This window comes from Aythya ferina (assembly GCF_964211825.1).
Source record: "Aythya ferina genome assembly, chromosome: 7".
In the NCBI taxonomy this organism is placed as follows: Eukaryota; Metazoa; Chordata; class Aves; order Anseriformes; family Anatidae; genus Aythya; species Aythya ferina.
This window is the reverse complement of record NC_140302.1, coordinates 33,356,070-33,373,700: the sequence shown is the minus strand read 5'-3', so window position 1 is coordinate 33,373,700 and position 17,631 is coordinate 33,356,070. Positions and strand designations below refer to the sequence as shown.

General features: G+C 36.9%; 1 protein-coding gene across 4 annotated transcripts; it reads right to left on the bottom strand.

The window, feature by feature from the left end:
* Nucleotides 1-318: 318 nt before the first annotated feature.
* On the bottom strand, nt 319-16,646 carry LOC311439670 (disintegrin and metalloproteinase domain-containing protein 9-like). 4 transcript variants are annotated; one of them, XM_084525641.1, is made up of 22 exons: nt 16,378-16,646; nt 14,382-14,479; nt 13,116-13,192; nt 12,513-12,591; nt 11,477-11,553; nt 10,404-10,626; nt 9,840-9,905; nt 9,687-9,758; nt 9,203-9,375; nt 8,704-8,788; nt 7,594-7,715; nt 6,538-6,709; nt 5,582-5,671; nt 5,213-5,408; nt 4,983-5,088; nt 4,540-4,714; nt 4,042-4,122; nt 3,313-3,418; nt 2,449-2,581; nt 2,005-2,068; nt 1,482-1,534; nt 319-1,133 (listed from the first exon to the last, which is right to left on the bottom strand). In XM_084525641.1, exons 1-22 carry the CDS (start codon nt 16,445-16,447, stop codon nt 1,055-1,057), a joined length of 2,397 nt encoding a protein of 798 aa, XP_084381767.1. In that variant the 5' UTR covers nt 16,448-16,646; the 3' UTR covers nt 319-1,054. The 4 variants fall into 4 exon arrangements, with proteins under 4 accessions (XP_084381767.1, XP_084381768.1, XP_084381770.1 ...); XM_084525642.1 differs by lacking the exon at nt 16,378-16,646 and adding an exon at nt 15,036-15,557; XM_084525644.1 differs by lacking the exons at nt 14,382-14,479; nt 16,378-16,646 and having other exon boundaries at nt 12,513-12,627; nt 13,116-13,189.
* Nucleotides 16,647-17,631: the final 985 nt, after the last annotated feature.

Genomic DNA, 17,631 nt, shown 5'->3' with positions numbered 1-17,631 from the left:
TGGCACCGAAACGATAGGAATGTTTCACTCGGGAATCACAGAATTGCCACAGAATTGCAGGGACCTCCAGGGATCCTCTGGTCTAAACCCCTGCTCAAGCAGGCTCACCCAGGGTCACCTCATGTTACACAGGATCGCATCCAGGCAGATATTTGGAATATCTCCAAAGAAGGACACCCCACAGCCTCTCTCTCTTAAGAAAGAAATCTCCCTTCCCTGGAAGATGTGCCTTGCCAATGCAGATTTTTTCCCACAGTGGATTTGGGGTCCTTTTGACCATTTCCCTTGCAAAATGACCGGCTTAAGGACTAGAAACACTTGTGCAAGATGATTCCGTAATTTATTCACCACCCATTGCTTGTTCGTACTCCTAGAGCCTACATGCAAACACAGCACGTGCTTTACCCTCCCTTCATAAAGATGACTGATCTGTATCCATAGCTTTGTTATTCCCAGTGACGTTTTCTCCTCCTTGTAGCAGCTTCTTTTCCAGGAGAGGTGGTTCTGGATCCCAGTGTGGATACAGCGACAGCGCAGGAAGGGCTCGGAGCAAGGCACAGAACGGGCCCCAGGCCCTGCACGTGGGGTGCTCAGCAAGCACAGCATACAGCCTGGAGGATGGCTGGGAGGTAGACAGGTTGTAGGCTTCCCCAGAGGACAGCCTCTGCTCTGACTTTCACATCAGCATGTAAATAAAAGTGAATAAATTATGTCTGTTAAACATCCGCTTCTCTTTTTGGCCTGCAGGTAAGGCAACACTTCAGAGGAGTCCTGTTCTCCAGTGCTGTTATAAACTAACAAATGTTGAACATTAGGCTTTTGATTTGGAAGAAAAAAAAAAGAAAAAAGAAAAAAGAGGTGAGGTACAAATATAGCCAGCAGCTCTTAGCAAAATAATGGGGAGTTAAAAAATCTGCGTTCAGGGTCTCTTTTTCTGTGTTCAGTGTCTTTTGTTTTTTCCATAAGGTGCAAGGTGAGGGCTGGGGGATTCCAACCTTTAATCTGTTTCAGATCAGTTTCTGCTCAGAATTGGTGAGGATTCCCAAGAAACTTCTCAGACAACTGGTTTAGGTGGGACCGCAGGTCGCTGAGGTCCTGAAGGAACTGGAGGAATCCGTGTTTGTACTGGCTGCCTGAAGTGTGGAAAGCACATTTAGTGAAATATTTCATGACTTGAGACACCTGATATTTGTAAACTGGTACTTCATGATTTTTAATCAATTTATAGCATTTATACATGTATTTCGCACACAGACACACACAAAATACTCTGGTAGCATTTGCATGTCCCATTATGCTGGTTTCTATGGAAGTAGTAAAGCTGCACTTCTCCTTTAAGCGTTTAATCTATTTCATCTGATATGATTCTGCATGAAAAATGCCCCAGAGCAGGACATGAGCCATTAGGCATTTCACTTACATCGATACAGCAGTGCAAACATAGCAAACAAGAAATAAAGAAGAGTTTAAATTCTACAAACCTTGAACCGGGAAAATGTGATATGGTAAAAAAATCAGGAGTTGATGTGGCCGACTAGAAAAGATATTGCAGAAAATCAGGTTAACAGGGAACACGTTTCAAAGTGTGGCTCATTATTCAGTATAAAGCTAGTGGTATTTCAGAGGTTATTTTCATTTCCTGTGACATTTCATACTCTTGCATATTGTGTTTTGATCGTTTTTATTTTCTTTTACCAGAACTAGATCCACAGCCTGGCTAAACAGCTTCTCTGGTACTTGGCTGCAGAATTCATAGTTCTATCTTGTCTGCTCTGCTGAGCAGCAGCCTGTTCCATCCCATGCTACTCACAGCCTGTGTTGACAGGGCAGGCAATAAGGTCCATACCTACCCAAACACAAGTCTTGTCCAATTTAAATACTTGTAAATTCTGACGGGTTTAGCGTATCAAAACCCACAAAGTCATCAGCAACTACATTAGAGAAAAGGCACTGTATAATTTGGATTACCCAGCATGAAGTAATGCACGTATGCGTCTCTCTTACCTGATTATTTCCTGTGCTATGAGCTGGTCTGTTATTTTGCTTTGGTTGCTGCACATTGTTATCCCTGAAATGAAAACCACATTGTCAGGAAAATCCCCATTTGACTTGACAACATTAAGCTGAGTGCTTATCAAGGGACTGGGCTCAAAGGTCTCGATTCTGGTTTTGACTCCACCCATTCCTGGCTTTGGCAACTAATTTCAACGTTCTGTGCCACTGTGTCCATGCAATACAATTATAAGTACCGATCAGGAAAGTGCAGTGAATATTGTGAAAAAATGCTTAAGAACTGACAACCTGAGCATTAAACTACCCACATTTACTATTAGCAGGGTAGTCTTTTTCTTTTTGGGGGGTTCTGATTCTTTGTATAAGGTCTGTATCCTGCTGAAGTTATTTGAAGCATGCTCCCAAGTGCTGAAATACACATTTGTATTGCAATACCTGTGTTGTCTTCTACTTTTCCTGCAAAACTTCCTTTTTATTGCATCGCGCTTAATTACTGCTATTACAATCACAATCAATAGTGGCAGCACAAGGAAGAAAAATATAAGCAGACCATCCCGAAGTGATGTATCTAGAGGAAAACAATTACAATCATGTAAGATACTCATCTTGCTTAACCTCGTATTAAAGCGTTTTCCCATTAAAAACTCCTTTCTGTTGTAAAAACTACAATCTTCAAATTATTATAAATCAAATTTAGTAATTAGGATTTGAACATATGTAAGCACAAGTACTTCTTCCTGCTTTACCCACCCCACATTGTATGACATACAACCTTTTTCCTTTCAGTCAACAAACAGAACATTTTGCATGGTCTTTCAGTGTAAAGGCCAGAAAAATCTACTCCATTTTCCCTTCGCAGAATTTCATGGCTCTTAGGTGAGGGAACTGCTAGTTGCTGCATGCATCACCTTAATCCTTCCCATTACAGTGAGACCTTTTCCATACATAAAGGCTGCTAGTTTCATTCTCAAGCTGTAGTCCTGCTATATTACACCCATTTTATCTGGTGTGTAGTACCTATCTAAATAACATCCAATTATTTAAAAATATAGTACTAATTCTAAGCAATTAATGTTTTTTATCTCAGACAAAAGAGAGATCAACTTCTTCCTTGGACCAACTTGCTTGATGCCTGCAGACCTACACATCAAATAATAATGTTCATTCTCAAGTCATTCCATGATTAAGCAGCCCATGCAATAGCAAAAAAAGCTTTTGAAAAGAGACTGAAAAACACTCTGTATTAGTAGATCATTTTAATCAGACACTGGAGGCAGAATGAAAGTTTCGGTGTCCTACCTATGTGAGCTGGACCACTGTCAACACTGCCACCATAGCCCGGCTGGTTACAGAAGGGAGGTGCCCACCCCGAATGGCAATGGCAGTTCCCGTTGTTGTTACACACCTAGAGGCCATACGAAAGGGATTAGTCAAGGGAACATCTATTTGATCTACTTTCAACCTCCAATATATATTTGGAGTTACACATTAAGAATTGCATGTGGAAATAAGAATATTCCATAGTATTCCATAGAAATGTATTCACCTCTCTCCCTCCAATCCCAAAACACGGAGTAATACTGATAACAATAGTCCATTCTCTGTAGAAGTTAATCTCTTCTTGATGTTGTTGCTATTTGCCTACACTAGGGTACCATCCAAAGAAGAACTTTTTAGTTTTAAAACCTCTGGGCTCCTTTTTGATTTTTCACAGAGAAATATGTAAATCACGGATCGCTAGTCTGTTCCTTTAAAAGGAATACTTTCCTTTTAAAGTTTGACAGTTCAGTAATATTCAAAGGTTCCCTGGGGAAATTTAGAAGAGATGTCTTTCAGGGTTAGTGCAGTTTATGTTTACAGTATACTGGCAATATGACTTGCAGATTAAAAAAGAAAAAAAAAAAGGATTTAACTTTTCATTCAGATCAGAATAAAACAAAGCCATCTGTCAGGTTATTGCTTTTATGGAGGGATTTTGCACCTATCTCTGTCTTCAAGAAATAGGGCATGAAAACACCATCTACTCACCCCATTATTGTTACACTTTTGCTTTACATCACAGCTGTAGCCCAGAAAACTTGCATCAACACACTCAAAATCTAAACAGGCCTGGAAAAAAATATTTAGTGTCTTTTACACACAAGACTTCCAAAAATCCCATCCATTTTATAAATATACTATACAAAAATATATGTTTACAAGTCTACAGTTCTTACTTAAATGTCAGGGAACAGGGTTGATAGAACTCTCAATACTTCACAATTTTATAGCTCTATTTGTGTCAATGATTTCTAAATCTATGGATGCAGTTTGATGGAAATAATTTCAGTAACTCATAATGTAGCTCACTGATTTGTAGCGTCACATATTTTTAAAAGAGCTAATTAATTGTGTGTGTATATCCAAAAAAGCATATTTTTAATTATATTATGGCATGTAAATAAGAGAACAATTTAATGCTTTTGAAAGTTAAGAACTTTCCACTCGGTGGAATATACCAAGTAATGCTGCTGTGATTCGTCTTACCTTCTTTTCTCCACAGGCTGTTCCATCATGAACTTGAGCAGGATCAGGGATATCTGACCCTAAGTCAAAATCAGAAGACCAGCATAAAACCCCAGACGCATTATTGACAACACTCCAAGCAGGAAGATTTTGAAGACTAACAGAAGTGCACTGGACCTTGCCACACAGACTATGCCTGCAGTGAACAGATGATACTCAGAGACAAGATGAACAGGAAAAAAAAAACACAAACAAACAAACACAAAAAACACACCACAATGTCAGTGCAATACACCATCCAGTCAAACTTAGCTTGCATTTCAAGCAAATATTCTTCTCTTAAAGCTCATGTTTTACAAGTTCATAGCAGATACTTTCTGTTGTGAGCTTGTAGAACATGAGATCTCAGAGTAGAATTTTACATTGGATGTTTTAGGGGAGGGTTTTACTTGCTATTGACTTACTGAACAGAACATTTCTTGTACACTCCACCTTTCATTCCACAGTTTCCAAACCTATCCCCTTTAATATTGGCTTTTTCAAAGCATAGATCAGGTGCTTTTCGTGCCCCTGTGTGAAAAATAGTGAATCTTAGTAAGCCACCACACTGTCTTAAAAATATGAGCAAGAAAACAAAAACTATGAAATGTCTTGTAGAAGACTACAAGCCTTTTATGTTAAATTATAAATGTACCTTTTCCATATATAGCTTCACATTGTGAATCAAAACTCTGGCATACTCCATAGTAGCAATATGCTTTCATGTCATTGCATGGGTAACCATTCATGATATAAACATCATCTGGACAGTAGGCATAGCTCCCATTGCAGTATTCAGGTAGATCACAGAAATCCATCTTCGATCTGCATTCTGTTCCTGCCACTTTAAACTAGAACCAGAGAAGAATGCCACCTCAGTATTTTGCAACAGCAGAAATTCAGTCATGAACCAATGACAGACGGGAATCTTCTTGATACCTTTTCAACACTACCACTACCACCACAACCCACAAAATCCAACCTAATAATTAGCACCAATTTAGCTTAATAAAATATAGCCTACCTTGCAATTTTTGCAGCACAGTCCTTGAGCACATTGTGATCCAGATGTGAGTTTGCAGGTTGCAGCATCACAGCAAGGGTTCGTACATTCCTGAAGAACAGACATGAACAAGGGGACACAGTGTTTTTACTTTGCTGTATAGCAAGGAAAGTACATGGTCAAACCAAGTGTGTGGATGAACCAAGCATTAAATACTTTCATACTCTCTTTCATATTCTGAGGTTGATATTCTCCAACATAAAGCAGCATTCAGTTTAGCTGCTTTTTTTTTTTTTACAACAAGACATCAGAAAAAAAAACATCGTATTTTGACAGGTTGTGGCTCAGGAATATAGGATATGTTTACACTCAGTGAATAATTTTTTCCTAATATCCAATCTAAACCTCCCCTGGCACAACTTGAGGCCATTTCCTTTCATCCTATCAATTGTTGCTTGGGAGAAGAGACTGATCCCCACCTCACTATAGCCTAATTTAAGCTAAGTGTAGAGAGAGACCTTTATTTTCCAAAGAAGGAGTAAATATATCCCATTCTTTGAGGAGCATTGTCACAATGTAAATATGACCAACAACAGCAATGTTGTTGTGGGATAAGTTTAAGAGTTACAGTTAGGAAACCTGTAAGTGCTATACAGACTAGTAGTCTCATTTACATAACAGAAGTCTCAATGTTGCTAATGTCAGCACAAAAAATGATGGCATTTCCACATGTTGTGCACTGAAATTTCTTTCTTAGGCATTGACTCAAAGTTCTGTGAAGTCCAGTAACATTTAACTGAATTCATATCTAAATTAAAGTATGATTTTAGGCTTTTTCTAGAATTTATCTTTATACAGCTTGCAAAAATGTAAACTTATATGGAAAACTCCTCAGGTACTAATTCAAATCAGGTGCAATAAAAGGACAGTATAATACAACAAGTATAATACACAAGTATCCAGCTGAATTTCTTTACCTGTGGTTTACCACAGTCACATTCTTCATTGTTATCAACCACATTATTACCACAGACAGGTTCTTTGTAAACATTGCTTGTTTTGGGGGGGTTTCTAAGGCAGTTTCCTCCTCCATTTAGAATAAAGTTCTCAAAATCATCAGCGCTGCAGGTGCTGAAATTCCTGGATCCCCTGGAAAGCATAATATTATTTTTTATTACAAACATTTTGCTTGCAAAAAGACAATTCAACTCAAACCATTAAAATATTGTCAATCTATAATAAATACCACATTTCAGAACGTTAGGAGATCTTGAGATATTTCCTCTTTATTTTGTATTGGAGGACAGTACTTCTGGAAATAAAAATATACTATATGTAACATAACTGCAAATATTTTCAGAAGCAAGAGACCATCAGATTAGACATTCTGATGTTCTCTATAAAACAGGCTTTCAAAATTCCTTTGCTGTACTGAGTCCAAAAATGTCTGATTAAAATACACTTTCCAGAAGGACATTCACCTTAACTCAGATTCCCATAAAACTCAGGAATGCATCTTCTCATAGTAGTTTGGTCCAGCATTCAGTTATGCTGATTTATTAATATAAACGTGAATAGATAAAATAAATTTATTATTATTATTAGATAAAGCTGAGCCAAAGAACAAATAAACTGAAACAAATATAGGATGAGACATTTTGTTTAAACTAACATTTAAGAGAACCTATGCAAAGGGGGCATGTTTGCACAAACATGGTGAATATACGTAGAGGATTCTCAGCAGGGTAAAAAACCCAACAGCAATATGCTATTATTAAAATGAGCAATTAACAAAAGCCAAGTAAGTTTTAATGAATGCTACAAACAAAGAATGACTAGGTCAGAAAACAGGTAATGTTTTAACTAATTTGAAATTATAAAAGTCCTAAGTCAAAGAATTCATCTCTGTAATTAAACTTTCCATTCACAAAAGTTCTTTAGGATTCATGGAAGTTTCTCAGCTTATCTAGCCACTGCAGATTAAATTAAAAAAATAAAAATAAAAAGTTTATTAAAATAAACGGAAATCTTACTTATCTGTGCTGTACATAATGTAGGATGCAGGACACCTTGCATCATCATGTTTCATTCCAAGGTTATGACCCAATTCATGTGCAACTACTGTAGCATGACGTAACAAATTGCTATGATCCAACTAATGAAGAGAATCTGTGTTAAAAATTATGAATCTAAAGAAATTACTATGTTTCTATCTACTGAGTTATCCAGGCCACAAGTTTCTTAGAGGCCATGAAGACAATATCAAATTTTATTGCAGAACAAAAGCGGCAAGAACAGATAAGTTGGGTATTTTCAGGTAGGGCCAAGTTCTGCCACTCTTTCTAGGATCATACTCTGAATAGCAGCACAGTTAATCAGTCGTGATATTGATTTTAGTGGGGTGTTCAAAGACAAACATACTATTGAAGAACAGAATCTGCTTCTAAGATTGTCCATTATGTTATGGCATCCCTATGATAACGAAAGGAACCTCAGGAAATACTGGATCTACCCCCAAACATAAATGAGAAAACACTCTTTTCTGGCTAGTTTTGCCATTTATTTATTATTATTATTATTTTTTCCCCATTTACAGTCTCGTGGAGTATTCTGGACACTTGAAAATATGGTGCATTATGTTCAGCATCTATCCATATAAAGAGCAAAACAATGCACGTATGTTGTAATTGCATTCCCACCCCAAAATACTGTGCTTATGAACCTTAACGTTATAAGGATGGACTTTTCTTATACAACCTTGAACTAGATTAATTACATAAATGTGATTAAAAAATGATTTCAGGACTAAATCAGACAAGTGGATTGTAACACGAAGAAGAAAGAAATTGGGAAATATACGTATTTGTATATAAGCATAAAAATACGCACAAAACTTTACATAACCCCTATGGATAAAACCAGTCCACTCCAAGCCCAGTCTTCAACACCTGGGTGAGTTCACAAAGTGCACATTATCTGTTAGTGTGTTCTGAAGGTGTGCCTCTGTGGAATCCATGTCTAGCAATAAATACATCTCTGCGTTGTGTAAATGCACAATGCCTTCAATTGTCTCACTAGCAGCACATCTACAAGAGCAGCTCCTGTGCTAGTTTCTTCCACTAAGTACAACATTACGTACTTACAGTGCTGATTGACCCTCCCTGGACATGTGAGCAGACGGTACCTACAAAAGCCATTCCAATGGATCCACCGTAAGAGCCTCTCCCTCTGCAACAAACACAGTTCGAAGGTACTTTTGAAAGAGGGGCTGAAAGTTCACGATCACTACTAAAAGACACTGATAAGTCTGAAACAAACACTGCAAAGCAAAATTTGGTCTTATTGAAGTCAAGAAGAAAGTTGTCACCTTATCATGTTTTCACTGTAATTAATAATGAACATGGCAATAGCATAGATCGAAAACAATGATCAATCACCTAAGCCTGATGTGTCAGTGCTTTTGAGTTGATTAACTATGAAGAATTCATTATAGTTTCTTCTTCTTTTTTTGAGGTTAAAACAGTTTGGAAGTTGAGTGAATTTTACTCGTTATATTTTCATTCATGTGCAAAACCAAAATCACATGCATTAGCAACACCAGCGATGTTGCAGGAGTGGCATTGCCTCTAAATGAAAACTTACATTATGAGATGACTAACATCATTTCTTGATCGTTTTAGAAGATCTTTCTGTCTCCAAGAAACGAATCTACCCAGTACGTCTCCAGCTGAACCATCCATTACAGATATGGGGTTTGTAACTGTCCATATCTCTAATCCAACCAGAACAATTTGGATGTTTAATGCTCTATACATCTGAAGAAAATAAATAAAAATAAATAAATAAATAAATAATTACTGTCCATCAATCCAGTTCAACTGAATTATGAAAGATTTTTACTGCTACTGAGCCAAAGTCAGGGAGCACACAGATGTTTAAAAACATCTGGGCTGCAACTCTGCAAGACTTGTGCATAGATTCATGACATGCCTTAAATGTTACAAATTGCTGTATAACTTCCAAATACAATTTCAGAACATAACTGTACAGATTTACTTTACTACCTTACTTTTGAAAACTACAGTAAAGTAGAAACTACCAAGTATAGGTGACTGAACTGACCTACCCCATCAACATAATTAATCAGCTCAACTGTTTCCTTTTGCACCGCAGCAGGATCCGATTTCTTCAGCAAAAACTGTAAGATGCCATATGCAAAAGTCAGAGAAAAAAATAATAATCTAGCAAAAAGTATTTAGCAAAAAAAAAAAGTCATTACCCTGTTATTATCCACAACCATAAATAATTCCACATAGCTTTCCTGTGGCAGGACAGCTCGCTTCTTCTGCAAATTAAAAAGCACAATATGTTAACATTATGAGTAATAAATTCAAAGCTTTTTAAATTACTTTTCTCATGATTTTCATTTAATGCTTTTATAAAGTAATGATATATTTTATAACGTGGCCTCAAATGCCAATTTGCTTTAGATTTTCCAGATCAATATCTGTGTACAAGTAACCTGCTTTTAGTCAGACACCAAGATGCATGAGCTGAATGGCAGCTTTCACACACCCATAGTGGTCTTGGTTTGAGCTCTGCTTTCCTGCTAAATGACTGCTTCAAGCTATGTTAAACTGCCGTTGTGATATTCTTCTGTTTCAGGATTTCCTTAACCCTACTCCTACCAACTTGGGATCCATGAAAATGAGAGCAACAAGGTGGCCTGCTAAACCAAAAGCACCATGCCAAAGCAAGAGCTCCATAGACCATTGACATCTGGAACAGACTGAGGAGATTGCTTGGACTGTAGCCCACAGGAGAAAAACAGAAATGCATTTACCCTCAAAAGTTTTTCCCCACTCAAGGTACTGTTTGATGAAAATGCATATTTCACAGACTGCTTCACAAACATCTTCATCTCGTGATGCAGGCTGTCATTCTGCATACCACATCGGAAAGGGATATGCTCCATATCTTCTAACCGGTAAAACATGTGTTCAAATGTGCTGGATGAGTTGAGTGGCTCCATTCCATACCATTTGCCACCAATGTAGATAATTCCTCTAACAATCATAAAAGAATGGAAAATTATTTTTCCCTCATGGATATGACTAGGTGAATGAACAACAGATGAATACTTAAAAACTGTAACTCTTCGTACCACTATATTGACATAAATGATTATTTGAATTTGCATATTTTTTGCAGAATAGCCAAAATGAAATCTCTGTTCTGCTTAGTGAAATCCAGTAGTACCTGAAATACCAGTAGTTTGATAATTTTATTCTTCATTTAAAGGAATGCCATGAAGTATCTTTATTTATTGTGAGTGGCATCTCGCTTTGATACTATACACATGAAAGACATGTAGGTGAACTTTGTTTCATTGCCTTTTCCTGCTTGTCAAAAAGATACCAAGCTGAACAAGGCTGCTAGGACTGACAAGTGCATCTAAATCCAGGTGATGAGCCAAACTCATTGAAGGCAGAAAGCACTGACATGCTCCAGGCACATTCTGAGTATCTGCCTGATCTGCTGTGCATGCCATCTCCTTTTGCCAGCTTGTATAGACTGATACTGTCAGGGGAATACCTAAAACTATTATGCATTAATCTGCCACCTTCATGTTTCTCAGATAAATGTAATATTATCATATTTGAAACACTTTTATTATTCTGAAAGCTAAATTCTAAATGCAGCCTATCAACAGTATCTGTCACAGGGGAGGGAAAGTATAAAACCTCTATAGAGTTTCAGCTTCATCAAGAGGCAAAATGTAAAAAAACATTTACAAGATAGGATTGTGTTTTCTTTCCGGGTGTATAATGAATATCAGCAGGTTTTTTTTGTTTGTTTTTAAATTGGTGATACTGCACAATTAATTATCTTGAAGTAAAAAGGAAGAAGTAATACCTCAGGCCATCGCATGTGCTAAGAGCAAGCATTGAGTCAGCCATTCCTTCAACAGTGCCATGATAATAACAGTGTGCCTGAAATGCAACAAAACCACATAATTAATAACAAAATAAGGCAGCTGCATTCAAATGCAAACTTATTTTGTTACCAACCCTATTATTTGCATGACATTAAAGCTGGCTTTTGCATATTTAAAGCATTCCCTATTCTAAAATAATCCCAAAGTTCTTGGAGTAAAATATTATTTGATGCGAGTAACTACAACAGCATTTGTTCCCTTGGTTCTAGAAAACAACCAGCTTTTTCGTTTAACCCATCACCATCTTTTAACAAGATCTTTGTATCTATATTGCCCATTGTGTTCTTAGACAGAATCCTCTCTCACAGGCTGATCTGAGAAGCTCTCCCATGCGCAAAGCAGTCTCACTAAGCCAACGTGCAGTTGCAAGTAGAAACTTAAATGTAAAAGCATTCTTAAGGCTTGCTCAAAACTATAGAGCTTTGATGCTGCCATTGTACCTTTAATTGCATATTATGCAAAGGTGACCTACTTGTGTAGCTCAAATTTAGCCTTGGCATAATCACCTGGTGTCTCCTTTCACACCTTACAAAAGTGATGCTGTATAATCATATGAGGACAAGGCCACTCCCTCATAGAACACAGAACCTGATGTTTTATATCTCAGGGAATTGTTAAAGATAAATGCCACAAATATGAAAACCTGAAAATCTCTCTTTCCTAGCAGGTATATTTTTCTTCTTTGTATGCACTTTATGTGCATCACTTGCATTTTCCCCTCCAATGCCAAAAATGTAAACAATTTTCACTCTTGTAGGTTACAGACACAAAGAATTTGGAGTGAATGGTCTTGTACATTCATGTTTGCTTTGAAAACACATTTAGATGCATGTACACTCTTGTTGCTGTCCTCAGCTCTAACAATTTGTTAATATGGCCTTCAGTTCATAAAAGTTGTTTTTCCTGATTTGAGGAAACTCTTATGCAAAAGGGAAATTTTATTATGTACAATACCTTGATTTTTGATTGTGTTGCCTCCAGTGTCCCATTTTTTCTGTACGTATATAGCATAAAATCTTTGCTAACAAGGTCTCTGGAAACAAAAATAAACTACTGCTCTTTTAAGAGTCTATAAAGCAAGAAATAAATCAGGAATCCTAGTAAGTATTACATTGTTAGCAGCATACTCATGCTACATTATTATTAAAATTCACAGACATGAAACAAAATATCTTAAAAATGAGCTGCACTATTTGGAAAGTAAGTCATTTTGAAATATTTTAACTAAAACATCCATAGATTATGACCTGAGCAGACTATGTCATAGGAGGGCCTGGATTATTTTTGACTCTGGAATGAGGAACAACAACAGATATTTTTTTTCCAAATGCAACAACACTAACAACCCTCCCCTCCCTGCCAATAAAGAGCTACTGTTGAATTTTCCATAAGGATTTCTGAAACTTACTGGTTGTGGTGCTAATATAAAATTAATCTAATTTCTGCACTAGAATAAATATTTAAAAATATTAAAAATATTTTTTACAATCTAAAAATACTTGTCTATATGCAACAAAATTCCAAGATGGATCGCTTACTCAGAACACTGTCACATACTTATTTTTCTTCAGTGTTAGGAGGTATGTTCCATTTCTTGTTTTAATTGAGTAAGAAAGATTGTCATCTGAATGCTCCTGAAAACAGAACAAAAGTTATCACTTAACTATATTATTTTCTATTTGGGCGTGTCAGTTCCATGTTTTCTTTGATAACAGAGATCCAACTACTATACATCTTTGAAGTATTTACCAGATTCACAGAACACACACTCCTAATCCTCATGCTCTGTATATTACAAAGTTTCAGCAGCACACTCTACATTCTTTCCTATGGAAAGTTTAAATTCTATTAAGCTATGAATATTCATATGGAAGACATAATGAAAAAGTACAAAAACTACACAAGAAATTACGTATATCTGCCATTAGAGACTTGTACAGGGAATGTAAGAGATATGCAGTCTATAGAAAAATGAAAAACTAAAACTTATGGTATTAAAACAACAAAAAAATAAGAAGAATCAGTATACCTAAACCTAGGCAACCATGATAGTTTTATAGGCTCAGAAACAGATACTCCAGAGACACTAGTGAAGAGGAAGTAGACATAGCTTGGATGAAGGTTGGCCAGATTCAGGTTCCCAAGGAGGGCACAGCCCATGTATTTTTTTGCTAAACTATCACATAAAGTTTTATGACACTCCTTATGTAAATCACCTGTAGCCGGATGAACGACTCACAAATTCTTCCTTTGTTAATCAGTTTGCACAAAGATGACTCATGGAATTTTATTATCAGTTACTTCAGTAATTAAACTCTGTATCTGGTGCAAAGGTAACCTTAGAACCAAAGAATTAAGGCTCAGACCTTTCTCTCTTAACTCATTCATTTACCTGTACGACTTTATGGGACCTCTTGTACAAGGTGAGCATCTGCCCTTTAGCCAATACATGGCTGAAATCTTCTGGTTATTCGAAGACAAGGTACGATGAGCAAAAGAACACACACAGCACAGACAGTAGTTCAACATCTAATCACACTTGGAGGAAACAGAAATATTCTCCTTGTTCTTACTTCTCTCTAAAAAGGCTGTTAACGGGACTAGAAGTTTGAAAGGCTTTAACTTAGAGTTGCAGTTACAGCCCTTTGTGGAAACAAATTTACTCAAAACTACCTGAAAACACTTAAGAATCTGAAGAAATAGCACATTTCTTCACAAAATAATCAATATATAACATACACAGTGTGTGTGTGTGTGCATTATAGGACAATATTGTGAAAAACAGCAATATCAGACGAAAAAAAACTGGACAGAACAACAAACCTCATGAAAAAATGTGTGATGTTTCTCTTTGCCTGTCAGACGTTGAGGAATAATTGTTTCAAACGTTGAAACTCTGGACATCTCTTCAGAAGATACCCCTAAAAATAAAGTTTGAAATTTCTAAGGAACCAGAAAGGATAAGTAATATATTGTGCACAGTGGTGATAACTGAAAAATAATTCTGCTCAGGTCATAGAAGAAGAAGGAGTAATTTCAGCAGTATGGGACCCAGCTGTCCACGCTCAGTTTGGTAGGTTCTGTCTCTGCCAGAGTTCTTGGATTATGCTGAGAAAATCACAGAAATCAACATTTTCTTTCATGGCCAAAGTTTCCTTTCATGGAAACTTCTGCTTAAAGCTGGACTCTTCTAGAGTACATAAAGAGAAGCTATCAAGTTACTTAAACAATTCTCACATATTCTAACCTGGACTGTTAACTTTTTATGTTTGTCTATCATTTCTGAAACTCCTCTTTCTTCCATGACCTATACTTTTAACCTGAAGCAACACAGAAAGTTTCAGTAACTGTCTTTTCTGTCCACCCATCTGTCCCTCTCCTAGTGATTTTTGAGGTAGCTGGCCAGTTAAAATTAACTGTGCAAGAGATTTTGACATCTCATAATCCGTTAAGTTTCTTTGAGTTTTGTGAAATCACCTCACTGCTGTCAGGAACGATGTGCTGATATGTCAGTAGATAGCAGGGCTCTCCAGGAATGGCTGATGGATGTTTGTTCAGCAACAGTCATGTTTCTCCTGCATTCTTTGCAAAATGTTTGGAACCTTTTACATTATATCAGAGTTATCTCCAGAACTGTCGTCCTAACTAAGGAAGTTAAAGATAAGAAATCAGCTGAGTATCTGGTTTCAGATAAATGGTTTTACAGAAAACAACAATCTCTACTGACTTTTTTTTTTTTCTCCTTTCCTTTTCCTTGTCTGCTCATCAGTCTGGTTTCATTTTGGTCAACAGAGACATAACCATTGTTTTTAAACAGGTTACAGGGTCAATAATAACATAACATGGGTTATAACAACCAAAGTAGCTTCCTACTTCTTAAATTGTTCTTTTATAAGGAAACAAAGAGATTTCTTCTCGTTTATAGCAGTACAAAGTTGACCTCAGCTTCCCAGGTTTCTGTGAAAGAATTTCATAACTGCAAAGAAGCCACAGAGCACTCATGAATCACCCATTCAAAGTGAGGAGGAGGATTCCTCAGTGTAATGATGATCTCTACCTATCAGATAACATCAGGATTTTTGAAAGCTGGGTTCAGGCAGCCTATGATCAACATTAAATACTGTCATTACAATCAAAACGTGGAAGTTGCTATTAACAAACAGGTCTGCAAGTAACTTTGGCACTCCATATTTACTTTTATTTTCATCAGAAATAACTTGATTAACTAGATGGTTAAATCTGTTCCGTGAGTTAAGTATATGTGGAACTAACAGTGGAAATGTGGTCCTAAGAGTTTAAGTTTTGACACCTGAAGGCAGGAAAGCACTGGTACAGTCACAAGAACATCACCTTCTAAGAAATATTTCAGGCATTAAATCTAAGTCTAACATATGAAGCCAAATCATAAATGTACAGGAGTTAATGAGGAAATAAAACTCAAGCAAGTTCCCTCACATTACTGAAGATCTAAACCTTTTTCTAGACTCTTTACTATTCATCAGTGGCAGCAGCTACAATTGTCACAACCATGTCCTGTATAGAAGATAATGTTTTTAAACACCTACTACATCATGGAGGGAAACAAACAAATAAACACAAAGAACAAAACTATAAAAATTTTCAAACTACAGTGCTTTATTTATTTATTTATTTTTTCTTCCTAAACTGAAGTTTCTTGGTTAGGAAATCTGCTAACAGCCTATAGCCCAGGGAGAGCTGTGACTGGATTTGAGAGGTGTGCATATTTACCATCAGGACCAGGCACTACAAGAAGACTTAGAGAAACTGTCTGAATACATAACAAAACCAAAAAGCGTACCTTTTATCCCAAAAGAGCTTCCTTTTAATGTTAGTCCAACGGTGAACAAAAACAGGCTGTGTTTTAGCATGACCAGATTTCCTGGAGAAAGCACTACGGTATGTGGGGAGGCACAGTGCACTTGGCTCTCAGCTGCCCGGCACGGGAGAACTAGAAGAACAAGAACGCTCTGCTCTGAAGGTAAACAATCGAAAAAGCACTCCGATACCTCACCTCTGCCAGGGAAACGGGAAGTAAAATTTCATCCATTAGGCTCGCGAGAAAACTGGTTAGGCAGCTTAACGCAAATAAAAAGCAGCACACTCCGAAATACCAATTGGAGACGGGCAGATAAATCGTGTCAGGACCAAACTGGTTTATTCCAAAAGATTTAGGCTGATACCACCTGAGATACAGTTGGAGATTATATGAGATGAGGAACATAAAACGTTGCTACCAGTGGATACAATAATTAGAATATTTATACTGGCCACCATCAAATCAGTAAAATCTACTCTTTGAAATTTCATCTTGCTCTTTATTTTTCATTATTTTATCTTTACTTTAAAAATATCAAAAATGCAGCGCATACGAACACGTGGAAATCCCACAAACATATATCACACAAGGATTTTAGCCAGTTGCATTTGCATTAAAGATAATTTTCCTCACCCAAAGTCTGTAATTTTGAGGATCTCATCACTTTTCTGGGATCAGAATAATCTTCTGAGGCATCATGCAGCCACATCATCATCCAAAGCAGAAAACAAATGCTTCTAAAGCTGGGTGAATTTGCAATGCACTTCAGAAGTATCATGCACATTTAGAAACTCAAATAGGAGGCTAATACAACACAGTATTCAAGCTAAAGCATTTGTATTAATTAATTTTAATTCATTCATTTTAAATTAAAATAGAACAAACCCATTGTTTTTTCCAGTGGTAATGCACATAAAGGAATGGCTTAATTATTTTATATATATTTTTTAAAAAAGCAGAGATGCCAGCAGTGTTTGTAATATTGTCTTGTGTAAAGCCTGTTCAAGCCCATCTTTCTATTTAAAGCAGCTAATTAATTTGCTTCAGCCAAAGCACCAGGTGGACTGGGAGACCCGATACCCACACTCCCTGGGTACATCTGTACCATAGCATCAAGAGGAACTTTCCCCGACTCCAGAAGCCGGGACCTTACTGAAAATTAAATGAACCCAATCTTTAATTTATATTTCTTCCTCTGTGACACACTACTAGCACGCAGCGCAGGAAACGGGTGCG